This window comes from Cynocephalus volans, chromosome 14, assembly GCF_027409185.1.
Source record: "Cynocephalus volans isolate mCynVol1 chromosome 14, mCynVol1.pri, whole genome shotgun sequence".
Taxonomy (NCBI): Eukaryota; Metazoa; Chordata; class Mammalia; order Dermoptera; family Cynocephalidae; genus Cynocephalus; species Cynocephalus volans.
The window spans coordinates 1,402,861-1,421,475 of NC_084473.1; the positions used below are offsets into that span (position 1 = coordinate 1,402,861).

At 45.8% G+C, this 18,615-nt stretch overlaps 1 protein-coding gene across 2 annotated transcripts; it reads right to left on the reverse strand.

Annotated features, from left to right (window-relative positions):
• Positions 1-8,326: 8,326 nt before the first annotated feature.
• Positions 8,327-15,847, reverse strand: TMEM18 (transmembrane protein 18). Of its 2 annotated transcripts, none has more exons than XM_063078752.1 (5): positions 15,719-15,847; positions 14,534-14,651; positions 12,121-12,175; positions 9,651-9,744; positions 8,327-9,563 (listed from the first exon to the last, which is right to left on the reverse strand). In XM_063078752.1, the coding sequence occupies exons 1-5, from the start codon at positions 15,773-15,775 to the stop codon at positions 9,468-9,470; spliced, it is 420 nt and encodes a 139-aa protein (XP_062934822.1). In that variant the 5' UTR covers positions 15,776-15,847; the 3' UTR covers positions 8,327-9,467. The 2 variants fall into 2 exon arrangements, with proteins under 2 accessions (XP_062934822.1, XP_062934821.1); XM_063078751.1 differs by having other exon boundaries at positions 14,534-14,654.
• Between the last annotated feature and the right edge of the window lie 2,768 nt (positions 15,848-18,615).

Consider the following 18,615-nt stretch of genomic DNA (forward strand, 5'->3'; position numbering starts at 1 on the left):
TGCCTTTTTTGCATCTATTGAAATGATCATGTTTTTTTTTTTTTTTTTTTCTCTTCATTCTCTTGATGTGATGTTTATTGATTTGCAAATGCTGGACCATACTTGCATCCCTGGGATGAATTTCACTTGATCATGGTGAAGTGAATGATCTTTTTAATGTGTTGTTGGATTCTGTTCACTAATATTTTACTGAGGATCTTTGCATCTGTGTTCATTAGGGATATTGGTCTGCAGTTTTCTTTTTCTGTTTTGTATCTATTTAAACAGTTTTGGTATGAGGTTAATATTGGCCTTGTAGAATTAGTTTGTAAGTATTTGCTCCTCTTCAGTTTTTTACAGAAGTTTGAGAAGAATTGGTATTAGTTCTTTATATGTTTGGTAGAATTCAATAGTGAAGTCATCTGGTCCTGGGGTTTTCTTTGCTGGGAGACTTTTTACTACTGCTTCAATCTCACTACTTGTTATTGGTCTGTTTAGGTTTTCTAGTTCTTCATGATTCAACCTTGATAAGTTGTATGCATCCAGGAATGTATCCATTTCTTCTAGGTTTTTCAGTTTGTTTGCATATGGTTGTTCATAGTAGTCTCTTACAATCTGTTGTATTTTTATGCTATCAGTTGTAATGTCTCATTTTCCATTATATTATTCGAGTAGTCTATTTTTCTTCATTAGTCTAGTTAAAGGTTTATCAATTTTATCTTTCTGAAAAATCAAACTGTTTCATCGATCTTTTGTATCTGTTTTCTAATCTCTAATTCATTTATTTCTGCTCTGATCTTTGTTATTTCTCTCCTTCTACTGATTTTGGTTTGGTCTGAGAAACATCTACAGAAATTTTTAAATTTCCTTTATTTCTTCTTTGACCCATTCATTGTTTAGGAGCATGTTGTTTAAGTTTCATGTATTTTTATGGTTTCTAGTGTCCCTTTTGTTGTTGATTTCTAAATTTATTCCATTATGGTTGGACAAGATAGTTCATATAATTTCAATTTTTAAAAATTTGTGGAGACTTGTTTTGCAACCTAACATATGGTCTATTCTAGAGAATGCTCGATGTGATGCTGAGAAGGATGTGTGTTATGCAGATGCTGGATGAAATGTTCTATATATGTCCATTAGGCCAAATTGGCCTAAATTCTGATTTTTGATTCTGATGTTTCCTGGTTTTCTGTCTGGATGATCTGCCCTTTCCTGAAACTGGAGGGTTAAAGTCCCCAACTGTGCATGTGTGTATACATGTGTGCATGTGTGTGCATGCAGGCACATGGGTGCGAGTTGTGGGTATGCACACACACGTATGTGTGTATTTGCATATGTGTGCATGTGTGTGTGCCCGTGTGTGTGTGTGTGTGTGTGTGTGTGTCTGGGTTTGTTTCTGAGCAAGGAAAAATTGGCTTTACAACATGTTTTAGACATTGTTCACCTAGTTAAAATGAATGAAGGAATTCAAAGCACTGTTGTTCTGGGTCCATTCCCTGTAATTCAGGATGATGGTCTTCAATCAAAAATACCAGACTTCTCTTCCTAAGTGACAAAACTTTTTGAAAGCAGCCCAAACAGGGGCCTCTGACTGAGCAGCTGCGAGCACTTGACACGGACCTTCAGTGCCATCTGCAGCTCTAAGTGAAAACTACCCTTCTCGCCAGACAGCTGGAAATGAATTAGTAACAGCAAAGGAGAGACTTTTACAGTTCAGATAACCAGGACCTGCACAGACAAAAGGTCATGGTTGCACAGAGGGTTAGTACTTCTCTGCCACACTGAGTTATTTGTGCACGTTTCTTTCTCTCCAGGTGGGGTCCTGGAGTGAGTGAATGCTTTGACGCATCCTGGATTCTTAGCATAGTCCTGATGACTGAACACCCCAGTGTCACCAGGCTGATAGGGGCAGTTTATGTACGTGCACTGTAGGGAAATTCAACATATATCATGTCTGTTGATCCTTACAGTGATCTTATTAAAATAAGTATGGATACTATTATTATGCACCTTTTCACAAGGGGAGACTGAAATTCAGAAAAATTCAGTGATTTGGCTAATGTGAAATTTCTAGCAGGTTTGGATGCTAGGAGGCAAAACCAACCTCTCTAATGCCAAAGATACTTTCTATACTAGGATCCTGTTTTCCACAGAGTAAATTTTTATTTCCTTGTTACTCTTCTAAGCACATCTCTGGGAACACCTGGAAACAGAACTTAAAATCTTTTCCCTTGTGCAGTGGCTGGAAATACTGCATATGAGAGATCACTCAAGGCTGCCAGCACACTGGACTAGAGCTGACTGTGCCCTGGGCTTACCAAGACAAGTGTCTTCACTCAGAACCTGTTGCTGGACATGCCCGTGTTTCTCAAGAATTCCTGGTTTTTCATGAACGCACTTTTCCAATGACCATGTGTTCATGTGTAGAATTCCACAACAATTGTTTGTGGCTCTTTTTCTTGGAAATCAGTTGACTTCCCATGTATTTCAATTTGCTGTCAACACAAAGTTGCCTCCCCTGTAGGGTGGGATGTCAACCCCCCCAGAGCAGTTGTGAAGACTCTGGAAGGTAATGAACATGAAAGTGCTTTATCCCCTTCCAGCAGCTGGACACATGAATCTGCCCAGTCCACATCTTTATTCCAAATTTCTGTTTCTATTTCCAGTTTCTTATTCTGCTCAGGATGGAGATTCCAGGGAGCAGACGTCTGATTCACCTACGTGTCACACATACAACCATTGGCTGGTGGAAGACACGTCCCCTGGTTACTAGCTCAACTCGCGAGCAGATGATCTGTTCAAGGGAGTGAAGTGTCAGCTGAGGCTGCACGGCTTGCTGAGGCATGCGTGCATGTGTGACAAATACCACCAATGTCCCTCAATGTATTTCAAAATTTAAATGATTATACCACTATGCACTAAATATGTTTTAAGAGATTCTTGGATAAACTTTTATATTGATTAAGTAGTCTGAAATTTGCTGTTTAGACTTAATAATTATCACATCAGTAACTTATACGAGTAGAGAAGAATTTAAAGAGCAAAAAGCCTAACTCAAGTAACTTTATGGATAAACATATGATGCTTCTTAGCAAGTAAATCCGTTAAGAGGAAAACCGTGGCTTCTGACATTTAAATTCACAATTTCTGAGGTGCCCCTTTTCATCTCAGTGCTTGAGCAAAGGGGGTCTGTGTTTGGAAGCTGCAGGAGACCGCGATGTTGTTTGCGTGTCTGATGTGAGTCTGAGTAATAAATGAAACAAACCAGGAGAGCATTTACACACCTGCCAAGATTTGAGTGAAGAGTGAAAGCGTGAAGACCACACGGTGTGCCTGGCCTCCGTCCCCCTCCTGCCAGGCGGGAGGGTCACCTGGCGGCTGCTGACAAGGCCAAGTGTCAGCCCTTCAGGGTTCTTGACAGTGACTCACCAAGTTCAATAATTTCTCAGTGTTGTAAAACTTTTTAAACAAAGGCCAAAATTATATTGCAGACTGGAAAAACATATTTGCCTTATATGTAGTTAATTTTAACATATAAAATTAGAAATACTATACATTTTTAAAAAGTCTATATTGCAATAAAAGGCATAAAGTATATGAACTGATTACTCATAAAAAATTTCAAAATGCCAATAATCATATGAAAAAATGTTAAGCCTCACTGGTAACCAAGGCAATGAACGTTAAAACAATGAGATAAAATGTTTACATATTAATCAGAAAAGAATTTTTTTAATATTGCTACTTGGTGTGGTCAACGTCAGGAGATTGTACAGCTGATATACAGTTGTATAGTTGGTATATGTTTTCTGAAAATTGATTAGCAATATTTACCAACTGCCATAAAATAGTTAAATATTTTGGCTTAATTTTACTTGTGGGAATTTATTCAAGTCAATAATGAAAACATAAAGTATGCCTCTAAGGTTGCAGATTTCTGTATGGCTTATGTTAGAACACAATTAGAAAAACTCTTGCATGCCCTGTATTGGTGACTGGTTAAGTAAATTGGACTTATACCCATATAATTTGGTTACTATGCAGTCATTGTAAATGATGTTTTATAATGAACTGTCATGATAAAAGGGGCTGAAAAATTACTTCCTATAAGATAGACTTTATACACCCAACATTACATGAGAAGTAACAGAGCACAGGCAGGCTGGAGGTGAGGACCAGCCCATCTGAGGGCGTGCAGCTGTGAGCAGGGCTGTGTGTGCCAAGGCCGGGGTGTGATGGCGGCTCTCAGAGAGGAACTCCAGGAGGCAGGATGGCCCAGACTCTAGCCCTGGCTCAGCTGAGAGAGAAGACAAGGAAACAAAATAAGGGCCTGCGTGCCGCCCAGGCCACGGGGTCCACAGGAGGCTGTGGTGGTGTGTGGACAAGGGGCAGGAGGCCCTGTCAAGTCATGCTGTCTCTGGGAGTAGATCTGTAACTTGTCGCTCAATTTCCCAACGCAGGAGCCTCCAAACCCCATCCTGAGGCCCGTTCTCCGCAGGGGCTGGTGGGTGGTGACGGCAACTGCAGACTGCCAGATTAAGACCGTGGACAGGAAAACAAATCAGAGAGACAAAAGCCGTGACCACTCAAAACACGGCAATCTGATGTTAGGAGAGAGCATCAGCAAGAACAGGAGCTGAGCACGAATCCCTCTCTGATCCTGTGCACGTGGGGTCAGGGCTCGCACGAGCAGTGAGAAGGAGCTAGTGAAGCAGAAAAATGAAATACAGAGAGGAGCATGAGCTAGCAGTGCAGAGCAGTGAGCATCGACGTAGGACAGAGCTGCTGCTGCGCTGCAGCCTGGGAGGCATTGCTGGGGCACAGAATGGCCGGGGAGTGGCCCTGGAAGGCAGTGTCCACGCAGGGTTAAAGAGCACAGTTCTGAGCCAGAAGGCCAGCCTCAGCTCTCCACTGAGCCATGGGGAGGCTCTGGGTGAGTTTCTCTCTGCAGCTGTTTCCTTACGTACAGAACCCACAACAGGTTCCTGCGAGTCAGTTCCCCACACCCAGAGTGTGGTAAGTGCTGTGTGCTTTACAGTGATACTATGATAGGAAGATAGAATAGCTGGGACTTTCCCCAAATTGAAGAATATTCAGTCTGAGAACCATGTAGGACAAGCATACGTCAACCTGGACACATCACAATGAAACAGTGAAGACCAGGGAGAAGGGACAGAGACAGGCGGGCAGTGGCCGGCAGGACCAGAGGTGCCACCATCAAGGATGGACGACGCTCGCTGTTGGCCGCAGCCCTGCGGCTCACTCCCCCCATCTGCTGTCACTCCTGGATGCCTCTCGGCCTGGGAAACTCGCTGTCCTTGGCCTCGCTGGCCCCTCTGCTCTCTCCCACACACACCCACACTCTGCCTCGGGCTCACGGGAAGGATCCTGAGGGTGGAGTCCAGCCTCGCCACCCCTTGCACTGCAGAACTTGTGGTCTCCACTTGCTCATTCAGTTGACATCCCAGACTCACCGTCTCCAACTGGACACCTGACCCTACCCCAGAAAAGCAAAATCGGAGACGCACACAAACCCTATTCCACCGGCATATTTCCTGCCCTAGCACCTCCATTTTCTTAACCACAGCAGGCACCCGGGGGAACCCCTGCAGTCCATTCTCCATGTGCCTTCCTCCTTCTGCCCCTCGTGTCAGCCTCAAGGCCTTCCTGCAACTGCACCTCTGCCTGCAGTACTCCCCCAGCAGGTGCACAGCCCCCTCCTCTGCTTTCTTGAAGATGCGCTTAGAATGCAGCCCGTTAGAAGTGCCTTCGCAGCACAGCTTGTTTCACTCTTCTGCAGTCCTCATGATATTGTAACATGTAACAATTTACCTACGTTTTTCAAATAACGTGTCTCCCTCCACTAGATTATACGCTCCATTTGCACAGTCTCTGGCACCCAGGAGTTCAGTAATGACTCATCTGTCACATGGATGACTGTGTCTATGTGGCATAGGGCTCAGGTGGGCTCCCCGCTGGCCGCACATCACATGCGTGGTCCCACATGTCTGCTGGGAGATCTCATGCTCTGTGTGACTGCACGGGGAGGACCAGGGAGCTCCTGCCTGGTCTCTCTGGACTTCATCCCACGCACCATTCCCTTCTGCCGATTTTAATCTGTGTCCTCTCGCTGTAATGAACCCCGCTGTGAGTGGAAGAGTTCCCTAGTCCCAAGTCCTTCTGGTGAGTCACCATGAGGGTGGTCTTAGGGACGGACCCCTGCCTTCTCTTCTTCACATCACGTTCTTGAATCAGTACACATTGTAGAATAACCACAAGAAAGGTGTTTTTTTTTCTAAAATCGATTACAGATAATTTATCCCTACTGTTTTGATGAGAACATATATTAATATGGCTAGTCACTGGTTCTTATTTCTTCAACACACAGAGATGCAGGTTATGCTTATTAACATACGTTCTGTATCATGTGGAAAAGAAAAAGAATGGTCCCCAGAAGTCTAGAAAAGGAAACCTGATGTACTTTCCCAGAGAAAAGGTGTTTAGGAACTGCAACAGCTATCAGGACTAAACAGGCTGTCCTTGGTGAAGACGTCCTGCCTGTTCTCAAGCCCCTGACTCTACCACCGAAGACGCTTATTCTGAATCTCTACTCAACAAATCCCTAATTTTCTTTGTTTTCACTTAATTTTTTTGTGAATGCAGAGAGTGTGTGAACATCTCCCTGCCACTTTATATCTCACAACGAGCTAATCTCTCAGGTTTATACATCACCTTCTCTTTGGCGTGCACGTGTTGCCTGAGGGGACGTTCCTCTTCTGACACTGACAAGTATGAACTTCTCAGTGAAGCTGAGCACAGACGCTGGGCCAGAGGCGGGGACAGTGCTCCATGAGCTCCTGTGTCCATTTACACTAAGATCCAAAGCAAATACACATTTGTGGGGAGGAGAGCATACTACAGCTTATTAAAGATACATTTTATTGCATAGCAGTCAATAAACTTAAGGTGTCACAGGGTTGAAATGTGGAAAATATATTTTTTAATTGTAAATAAATCTTTCTCTACTTTGTCCATTGATATACAGTAAAAACATTTGCTTTACTTAAATAAATCAAAAGGCCTCCTGTGAATCCTTTTATTTTTACAGAGCTTGAATACAGCACATCTCACACACTCTCAAACTCTACTAAAGTGGGATTATGTCTGCACACTTTTTGTAAATTACTCAACTGTTTGTTGCTAATTTCTAGCTTACAGGATTTTCCCTAGCAAAAGGACAACAAAATATTGAGACATTTGTTAACAATGCAATTTAAGCCACCAGATATGAACTTACTAGTTAAAATATAAACTGGTTTGTTTTTGTAAAAATAAAATATAATTGTTCTGAGTCTCTCTCTCTCTCTCTCTCTCTCTCTCTCTCTCTCACACACACACACACACACACACACTGAAAACCAAAAGGCTCACATCATGGTTATACACTGGCATATGTCACTCACATTAAGTTAATGCAAAGCTAGCAATACCATTACACTGTTTATCATAGGAAAACTAAGATTCAGTTAGATGATCCCATACTTAGATATTTAATAATGTGAAGATGGAAAAATGTGACACTGGAAACCTCCCTGATTTCTTTCACATTAGCTACCGTTGGTATCCACGCCGCTGCCTCGGGCAATGACATCACCAGACATGGGACCTACAGGACTGCCCGTTCCGCCTTCCAGCACTGGCCTCAGTCACTGGGGGTGAGAGGACAGGCCTGGCCAGCAAGCTCCTCTCTAACTCCACATTCCCTTACCAGGTTCATATATTCAAATATAACTGGTCCAGTCTGTTTCTACTTTCTGTGAAAGTAAGCTGTGATGTAGTGAACTCTTATGAAGCCATAACACCATTAAACATCCTGAACTGGTAGTTTTCAGATACAATTCACACAACTTAACTAGGACATGTCAAATATAAATTCTGACTTACCATGGGATACTATTTTTTAAGTAACTTTTTATGTTCAATGTAAAATTTAAACAAATCAAAAGGGGACCAGAAAAAATTTCAGGTTAAAAGCTCCAGTGAATGCATCTAGAAGATTCTGTCAACTCATTCAAAAACTAATTTCAGAATTCAGGAAATAGTTTCCCTACTAAGAGCTTAAAATTATATAAAAAACATAAAATATATACATATATCTGGATTTCAAGACAATTTTTTAACCTATCAAAATGTCACAATTTAAATTTCTAAATATATATGCTTTCATTTGGACAATTTTATTACTTTTAGAAATTTGAAGACTTTTCACTTAGGGAAAAAAATTCTGTTAACATTAAGATAACAATTCACAAACTTTAAAAAAAAAAAACAAAATCAAGAGCCAATAGCATTCCCTTTACTAAACACTATGTTTTTAAAGATTTGGGTCTCTAAGCACCTGTCTTCTCAAGCTACAGCTCCAGATTTGACAGAAGCCAAGAGCGTACCAAACCCGAGCTATTTTATAAAGTAGACATTGTGAAGTAATAGCACACTCGTTCTACCAGAATTGACAGCATTATGTTCCTGAGCACTCACACTGCCAAGAAAATAGAAATGTGAAACTTAGGAAGGAACATAATCTACCTGTGTCGTAAATATGGCAGAAACAACTAAATTATTCATTGAATACTTCTGTATTTGTAAGTTTGCATCCTGAAAAACAAAAAAATGAAAGGGTTCATTCACCCAACACGCTCTTTTCCACGGAATTCTGACCTTACAGCTCCGTTCCAGTTTAAAACCTTAACTAAAAATATTTTCAGTGAAGTAGCCCCTGATCCTATTTGTCTGAAAGGGCCTAGCGTGTGGGGACATTTGTGGAGTGCTCATTCATTACACTGAGACCGGATGTGCTTTCTAGACCTTGCCTCAAAGGCCTCTGGGCCTCGGCCCTGCTGGCGTGTGCGTCAGATCCTCCTTGTGGCAGGGTGTCCTGCATGCGGCAGGGTGTTCAGTGGCATTCCTGGGCCCTGCCTGCTGCATGCAAGGAGCTCCTTCCCCTCCAGTGACAACCAACATGTCACCACACTCTGTCCCATGTCCCCCGGGGCAACACTGCCCTCAGCTGAGCCACTGTTGTAGACTAGAACGCACTGTGCGATGCGCAGGTAACGGTGCCCACAAAGAAGATGATGCTGTTTACTGTTTAGCTTCACATATTTAATACTGACTGAGCATTTTATGATTAATGCTAATCACATAAATGACATGAACTACTTCAAATTGAATAACTATCCCTACAGCTGAATCAGAAAAACCCCAAACACTCTATGGACAGATCCAGGTTTAAGAAGTGTCCTCATGGACACAGATTAGGCTTTGCTATAAAAGCCAGCTTCAGCGTGTGCTCTATCCCTGTGGATGGAAAAAGGATAGAAGAACCTCTTTCAAGCCAGGAGTCAGCTGCCGAGAGGGCCTGTGCCACAGGTGCCCCAACCAGAGACAACACGGTGGAGGGGACCTGACCCGGGGTGGCTGCCACCGTGTCATTCTTCTTTCCTCCTCCTTCCCTTCTCTTTTCTCTTCTCTTGCAAGCTCTTCAGGTCTGTCATCACACTCAAAGTCTTACGCACCCACATGATCTAAAAATAATTGTTTTGAGAGATGTTAGGAATTGGAAAACATACACGTGGAGAAAACCACAACTTACAAGTCCGCAGCATACGTACCACGATGATCATGGCATTGAACAGCAGTGGTGCCGAAAATACTAAGGAAATGAACATCCCCCTGGAGTCAAAATATTGGTATTTTGAAAATAATCTGTTTTAAGAAAAAAAAAAAATTAGCATAACAATGATAAAAAAGTTTTGGTGACATGCTTGACTTTTGGAGAGACCTTGGTGGATTAAGGTGGAACTACCCCACAACCACCACTGAGCCCACCTTTCACATCATTTATTTCCACTTTGTCACCCAAAACGTGATGCTCTTTATGATTAATACACCAGGTCACAGGATCAAAAAAGAAGGGGACTGTGGTACAGGGAGGAGGGTGGAAGGAATGGCAGTGAACCTAAGGGTAGCGAGCCCTTGTCCCCGACCAGGTGCTCTGGGTCAACAGCAGATTTGATATCAATTGTGAGAAGCTAATGACTTGAAATTCTCAAATGATAAAATAATAACCGCTGTGTTCACTCTACAGCTGCTCTACGGAAGGAATTGTGCAGGGTACTTCCATCGTCTTTAATTCTCCCGGCAACCTTGTGGGGTGGGTGTTGTTATATCTTTATAGAAGAGACTCAGAAAGATGGAATAACTTTAACTTGCCCCAAGGTGAGGGGCCATAAAGACAGAGATGGATGGGGTCTCTACTTAGGACTCTGGCAGGAGCCAGCACAGGGACCCCTCTGAACAGCAGGTGTCACACATCACGGAGTGGCGGCTGTGGGTATCCGGCAGGCTCTGCTTCTGTCTGGACCACCCGGGAGCACTCTGGAGCGTTCTGAGGTGGGAGCCTCTGCTCTGGGTTCTCTGAGACTGAGGGGCCGGGGTCAGGGGGCCGGGGTCAGGGGGCCGGGAGATGACTCAGATGGGAGGCCACCACGGTGATCCAGGTGTGGGTACATCAGCGAGGGAGGGGTGCAGGAGGTGGGCACAGCTGGCCAAGGCTTGCTTCACAGGTGGAGACGGGTTTCCTGAAGACTTTCCTGTGAGGGAGACATCTCTGGCTGGACAACTGCACGTCACTGCCACTGCAAAGGTGGAGCTGGACGCTCAAGGTGGAGGAGTCACTATGAAAACGTCAACTTGGACGCGTGTCCTGGACATCCCAGCGGGCACTCTGCTGCCCGAGCACCCTAGACGGAGGCAGACAGCAGGGGCCAGGGCAAGGGCCCAGCGCTTGCAGACTGAAGACCCAGTGGACCGAGTTCAACCACGGTGCTTGACCACATGCAGGCCACTGCGAGGTGGACGAGGGCCTTCTCCCATGAGGAGGGCGCGGCTGGTGCAGGACCAGTCCCCAAGCCCAGGATGGGTGGTGTACCAGCCCACAGGGGCACGGCAGAGGACGGGGGGGCACGGCAGAGGATAGGTGAGCACAGAGGCAGGTTAGCACAGAGGCAGCCGAGCAGAGCGACACAGGCTCCTGGGGCACTGGGGTCTACGGTGAGCTGAGCCAGGCAGGTGAAGCCTGGGGTCACATGACTCATGGTAGAAGACGTTCTCTGGGAAGGCCAGAGAGGATGTGTGCAGGATCCGCAGGCCCCCAGGCAATGCCCTCCCCTCGTTCTTGCTGAAGGTCCACTAATTTTGCTTTTTTCTTCTTTATATTTTACATTTTAAATGTAAAAACCACTGTCAGCTCACGAGCCACTCAAAAGCAGTTTTGGCCATCCCTGGCCCGTGGGCCTCTGTTTGCAGACTGCAGCGGGAGCACCGTGGAGGTTTCTGGCACCTGACAAGTGGTCTCGGCCCCTACGAGGGCTTCACATGCAGGGCAGGAGCCGGGGAGGCAGGAGGAGGCTGAGCCATGGCTCGGGTTCTGACGCTCCAGTGGATGAAGTGAGAGACGGAAAAGGGAAGGAGGAGGGGAAATGAGGGCTGCGGGGTCCTGGAGGAGCAGCAGCTGGGGGGCCAGGGCGACAGGGAGAGAGTTCAGGGGACTCTGGCCTGAGGGGACGGAGTGGGTGATGGCCCAGGGCATGAGGGCAGGGATCTGGCCCTGGCATGCCACTTAGAATCCTGCAGCCCTGGGGACAGGGAACCCACATCATCAGGGATCCCTGGGGCAGGGCTGCCAGGACTTATAGGCCACTCCGCTGTTCCAAAGAACAGGCGATTCCACAAGGTGGGTCCAAGGAGGAAGGCGGACGCCCCACAAGGCACCATCTTCTGCTCTAACCACAATGTGGAACAAGTTCTTGCTAAAATGCCACTGTTTTTATTCTGCAACTAAAAGTACTTAAAAATGTTCCATCAAACACTCTCACTCTTCATTGACTGTGCAAGTCAGCGTCACACAGCTGTCTTTGCTCCACCAACAAAGGGCATCATCCCTGCACTGAACCTAAACCTAACCACGCAAACACGCTCCAGTGTTTACATAGCTCCAATGATCTGGTTTCTCCCTGTGACAACACCACTGTAGCATGTGGCTCCTAAAACACAGTAAAAACACACAGGAAGTGGCTTTACCTCCAGTTCATGGCCGCCAATTCATTGATATATTCAGCACAATAGACTAAAGTCACTGAAAAAAGACAGAAATCATGTGTTAGAATTTAGATGACCAATCGTTAATCATTACAGAATAAAACTATATGTTCTCTAAACAAAATATTCAACATTAATACAACAGAATAATGAGAGTTTGATGAGAAATGTAATTTCTATCTTAGACAAAACAGCAGCAGGGCTGTGGCAGGAACCCAGGCCTTCTCCTGGAAGTTGAGTGTCCACCATGCCGTGCTGCTGTGCCTCACAGGGCACTTCCTGCGTGACACCAGCCACGGTCAAGTCCTATACAGCACCATGCTCAGAATGCCAGAGCTGTGAGACTCAGGCTAAAACCAACTAGTTTCCACCTTACACTTCTGGGGCTGCCCTTGCGAGACTGTAACTGAGTCTTCCACAGAACACGGACAGAAAAGCACCTAAAGGTGCTGGGAGCAAAGGCCGGGGAGGGACAACAAACTCCTGCAGCAGTAGGAATGCTGCAGCATCGCGATCCAGGGCTGCAGTCTCCACTAATCCTCACCAGTCCACCTGCAGATGACAGGAAGTCACGGGACTTCCCCCAGCTCCCAAGTCATTCAGAGGCAGTGCTGATATTAACACCTAGGGGCTGACAGCCCCTGCTGCTAACATACTGACCCACACAGGAACTGAAGAAGATGTGACACTGCAAACTTAAGTACCCGATGCTTTCATTTCTGTTATAATTTCTCTGCTAAGTCAGTCAAAACATGCAAACACTTCTATTCTTGTTGATGCCTGTCAGAAAGTAGACTGAACCAGGGGTCCACAATCTCCTGACTCCCTCCCTCTGTCCATGGACTCCGCAAGGCACAAGGAAGGAAGCAGAAGGAAAAGAGAGAAGAGGACCAAGGGAGCTAATCAAAGAGGAGGGAGCAGCGATCTCCCTGCCAGATGCCACCCAGCCAACAGCGAATTTGCAGGCAAGCCCCCTGCAGCCGCCCCAGTTGAGATCTTGATGGTGTCGCTTATCAGCTGTGTAGCCAGGGAAGTTAGGGAACCTCAGTATGTTTCACATGTAAAAATGGGGCAAATGATACCTGACTCTTAGGTTGGTTTGAGAACTGAATGAGTGAGAAGGCATGTGTCTACTGTTACCCAAGTGCACAGTAATCCCCCTCTTCATCCTGGAATATAACCCACACATAGCTCTGCTTCACTGCAGCTCATCTGATGAGATTACCCCCTTTCTCTGAGGTCCTGCCCCAGGGCCTCTGCACTCTGCAAACATAACACCCCTGCATGGAGCATTTGTCTGGCCTCCTGCTGCAGACCTGCTGCCTGGCTCATCCCTGCCACAGTGATTTAACTCCGCCCCTTCCTCGTTTTTCTGCATGTTCCTGACTTTCCTGTCATGACGCTCACACAGCTGACAATGAGCAGCTGGGTCTGTGACTATTCAGAATGCCGGTGCTCCCCTTGGAGGTATGCCCAGCATTCCTCAGTACACAATTTGATAAAGAGTCTTGTAGGAAGAATGAAATGAATAACTCTATATCTGCCTTCCCTGCACAGGACCAGTCTTTCTAAGACAGTGTCTTGTCCAGGTTTCCTCCATGTGTGCAGTTGACTAAACTCACCTCCCTTCTCCAGCCAAGCACGTTTGGATCTGCTTGGCGTCAGAAGTGCTCAGCACCTGCAGGGACGGTGGTTTCTCTGACTCCTGATCCAGGCCTCTGCCCACCTCTGTTCCCGATGCCCTCCTCTCACCCTCATTTAGGTGCCTTCTCCCTGGATCTCATGCCCAGGCCAGTTATCTATTCCTTATCTTTTCTTATTAGCATTTTATTCACTCTTTACAAGCTGTGCAACGACTTTATTTTTTCTGTGTAATCTTTCTCAATCATTCCATGCAACTCTATTCCTTCTCTAAATTAAAGATAAGGGCTACAGGAAAACTAATTTGGGCAATGTCTTATTTTATGCATAGAACTTGCCTTACTAGTTTGCATTCTTCCTCACAGAGCAAGCAATGCAGGACTAAGCCCATGGAGGAAAACACCTTCAGTATCAGTCAGTCAGCATTTCAGTACACCAAACTCTTCTTGGTATAACTGGTATTTGGCACCCTCTTGTGTATGCGGTAGGTACTCAATAGAGTCCTTTCAAATTTAATATCCAAAAATTCCTTTATTGTTCCCAAGAGTGGCTGGCTAGCCACCCCCCCCCCCCCCCCCCAAAAACTACAGTTCCTAAGAGTGGAATCTGGGAGTGCAGTAAAATTCAAAGTAACACACATGGCAGCAGATCTGAGTGAAGACACAGAGGGAACACACACACACACACACACACACACGCAATACCACGTCACGTGGCAATCCCAGCTGCAGAACTGTTGCTTTGCTCTACTCACCCAGGCACAGGAAATGCCCAATCTGTAGCTTATACCTCTGGGATGAGAAACATGTGAGCAGCAGGCACAGCACGTGGAAGGCAGCCAGCCCCACCAGCCAGGGCTCCGTCCAGTCCGTCTGCTGTGGGAGCAACCGTGAGCAGCTCATCGTCCTGAGCCCACGCAGGGCCAGGTTTCACCCCTGCGGCACAGCATTCTCACAGGTCATGGTGGATGGAAATAGGAATCCCCTCCATTGCAACTACAACCCACGGATCTTTTAAAACTTTAAAGTCCCAGCCCACAGGACTGAGGGCACCACTGACCCACCTCTTTTGTTAAGTGGAATCACGTTTCTCAGCTGAGTAAACTCTAAGAGAACATCATCCCCTAAAGGGACTTGTTGAATCAACGCATTTGGTGGGACCCGAAGTAAAGACAAACATATTATTTCAAGCTCCCTACTACAGTACTCAAGGCAGTGGGAAGTCTGAGCCGTCCTAACTCGCATGATTTGATTTTCTCCGACCTTCCTACCGTACACCCAGCCCTCGCCATGGTGCTGCGCTCTTCAGTCTCCTCAACTTTACAGACGGGCAGTGTCCACATCCCCAAGCTCAGATCCACCTGACCGCCCAGATCCCAATCCAGGCTGCCCTCAACCCTTCCCACGCCCTCCCCTGAGCCCCCTCCTGCATGAGGCAGGCCCTGGGCTCCACGCCGGAGCCCCGCAGGACTCTCAGGACTCCTCTGAGCGTCCTGTGCTCTCCACTGGGGGCCGCTGCCTCCTGCACACGCACTCCACCCGCAGGACGGAGCACGGGGCGGCCTCTGCAGAGGGTGGCACAGGGCAGTAGGGACAAGCTCGTACGTGCCCATAAACGCACGGGGCTCAGCTTTCCACCCACACCCGAGCCAAGTGGCCAGACCACCACCGGGCGGCCACTCGGCAAGACACCCGGTGCACAGGGCAGGCCCCGTCCCCGCAACCCGGACCCCGCCCCCGCTGCCCGAGCCCCACCCCGCAGGCCTAGGCCCCGCCCCACCGTCCGAGCCCCGCCCACCGCCCGAGCCCCGCCCACACAACACAGGCCCCGCCCGCGCCGCCCCCCAGCGCCCGCGCCCTCCCTGCTGTCGCTGCGAGCCCGTGCGCGCTCCAGCCGCGCGCTCGCACCGCCCCCCGGGGCCACGCAGGCGGCGAGCTACCGTGATCACGGCGGGGATGCTGACGGGGAAAGAGCTGACGGAGAACGCGGACGGCATGGCGCCCGGAAGGCCGGTCTCACAACCTCCGCGAGTCCCGCCGCGCCGGCTCCGGCCAGGAAGCTCCCTTCGCGTCTCGTTCCCTCGCGGAGATGTCGCGAGACGTGCGCTGTCAGGCCCTCTCGCGATAATTTCATGGCATTTCCCAGTATTTGGCAAAGTTCTAGAGATTTTACGTGGAATAGTAAACTGACGGTGAGAGTACCCACGGGGCCCAGGGATTCGATATCGAGTCCGCGCTGAGGCCGAAGCCTCTCGATCCGCCGCAGGAGCGGGCGGAGGCGGAGTGACAGGTTTAAAATAAATGTGTCTGAAAACTATTTAAATATGCTTCACATTTTTTTTTTCAAGATTTATTGAAATTAGGGCCACTCGTCTTTCTTCGTCTTTTAGAACAGTGAAAAATGCATAAGATTGTGTTTTGAAATTTACAGCTATTTTTATGCAAACCTGAAGGAAATTAACAGGGGCTAATAGTAAATAATTTCCAAGGTAAAGCAGGTCTGGAAGTGGGTCTCTCTCTGCCCCACCCTGCTGCCACCACCGCAGGGCTGAGCTACCCCTGAGCTGTGTGCCCTGAAAATAGGACCAACTAAGAAGTCCCCCTGTGCTTTTGTGTTCCCAAAATGCAGGGAAATGGGGGCTAAATTCCAGGTAGCACCCTGCCCTAGAATGTTTGAGATAAGTCCCCCACCTCCACCCTTCTCAATGCCTCCCCTACTTTATAAATCCCTGAGTTTTCTCCCTCTTTTTGAGATGCTCTCAGTAATGAGAATTCTCCCTATTGCATGGCCGTCATGGCAACACCTCCCACTGCCTCGTGCGTTCTGTCTTTGACACCAGCATAGGCAAGACAGAAGATAACTCTCTCTAGGACTGATTCAGCAGTGTCTGTGACTGAAGACTAATGAAATAATTGAGCTCAACGATCAATAAATCTGAAGCCTTATCATCAGAAAACAAATCGTCTGCACTCTGAGCTCAAGGACATGTGATGTACGGCAGAAAGTATGCAATTAAGAAAAGTAAACTAACATGACCGTCTAGCACCCACAGCAGCTACACATGGTCCTAACAGCCTCGACCCACCCCTGGTCTCCATAAGAACAAATTAATTTTTGTGAAAGGTGTGAATTAGGGGTCAAGTTTCATCTTCTTTCTCATATCTAATTTTTCTAATTATTCTACCACTATTTATTAAAAATGTTTTATTTTCTCCACTCAATTGCTTTGGCACTTTTGTCCAAAACCACCTAGCTCTGTAAGATGTGGTTTATTCATGAGCTCTCTATTCTGCTCCATTGACCCGTCCTTAATGTAGATACCACAATATATTGATTATTTTTACTGTAGACTAAATCTTATTTATATGTATTATACGCACTGCAAGAAAATACAATAAAACGAGAGTAAAGGTAATTTTTAAAATTTAAAATCATTTGAATAATACAAAAATTTAGGGAAAAATATTCTTCACATTTGCCCAGCATTTGTCTTTCCAAAGCTTTTCACTCCTTTCTGAACATTCACATTTTTATGTAATATGATTTTCTCTCAGACTAAAGAATTTCCTTAGCATTTCAGGCAGTTCAAATCAATTGATAAGGAATTTTCTTAGTTTTTTGAATCTAAAAATGCTTTTAGCTTGACCTTATTTTAAAGAACACTTTGGTGCATACTGTTTGCTTCATGCTGGTTTTCTTATTCTTGTCTTCTGACACTTTAAATATGTTCCATTGTCTTCTGGTTGCCATAGTTTCTAAAGAGAAAACAGCAATGTTCTAAATCATTGTTTTCCTATAGATAATGTGTCATTTTTCTCTGCTTTTAAGATTTTCTCTTTATCTTGGTTTTAGCGATTGGACTATGATGTGCCTAGAATTAGTTTTCTTTGTATTTATGTTGATTATGGTTTGATAAGCTTCTTGATTCTGTCAATAATGTATGTTTTAAATTTTTCAGCATTATATCTTCAAATATTTTTTCTTTCATGTTCTTTTTCTTCTCTCCTGGAATGAAAAATGAATGTATGTTAGACTTCATAATATTGCAAAACTATTCTTAGCTGCTGGCTAAAAAAAAAAAAAAAAAAAAAAGGCACAGACCGGATTTGGACCCTGGCCTTTGGTTTGCCTGATTTCCATCAGTGAGCATCAATACAGTAGCTAACTTCTGATTATACATTTGGATTATCTAAGTGTTGTTCTGAAATGATTTTCTTCTGTAGAGTGTCGGTCATATTTCCTGTTTCTTAAATTTTGATTAATTTAACACTACCTACTGGACATTTTGAATGTTATGTTCTGGAGAGTCTGAGCTCTGTTATTTCTTCTAAAGAGTATGGTGTTTTTTTTTTAAAAGTAAAGCCATTCAATTGGTTTGATGGACCTCGAACTCTGTCTGTTGGGCAGCAGCTGAATTCTCAGTTCAGATTTTTTATACTTAGATATGCTGTTTGGATTCTGCCTCCTGCATTCAAGGTTCAGATGTCCGCCAGGATCTAGGGCAGAGTTTATGCACAGAGTTCGGGGTCCCCGTCTCTTAACCTCTTCTTCCTTGGATGGCTTTCTAGTAGGCATTCCTCCATTTCTTCAGGGCAGAAAGACTGAGGGCTTCTACTGTGTGCTGGCAACTCTGCCTTGCATGGCAAAAGTCCTACCCTAACACGGAAAATCATTAAACAGCCTCCTGCTCTTTTCTTCTTTCCTGCATGCCCGCCCCTCCCCATGATCTGTGTTTTTCATCCCTGTTCAATGCCTTCAGGAAATCACGTTTTCATATTTTGTTCATTGTGGTTTTCATCTGAAGCAGATCGGCATGTTAGGGGCTTACTCGGCCAT

Coding starts and splice junctions, on each gene's coding strand:
- TMEM18 (XM_063078751.1), bottom strand. CDS start 15,775: ATGCCGTCCGCGTTCTCCGTCAGCTCTTTCCCCGTCAGCATCCCCGCC. Junction 9,745..12,120: donor TTGGCGGCCATGAACTGGAG/GTAAAGCCACTT, acceptor TTCTTAAAACAG/ATTATTTTCAAAATACCAAT. Junction 9,564..9,650: donor TCAATGCCATGATCATCGTG/GTACGTATGCTG, acceptor AATTATTTTTAG/ATCATGTGGGTGCGTAAGAC.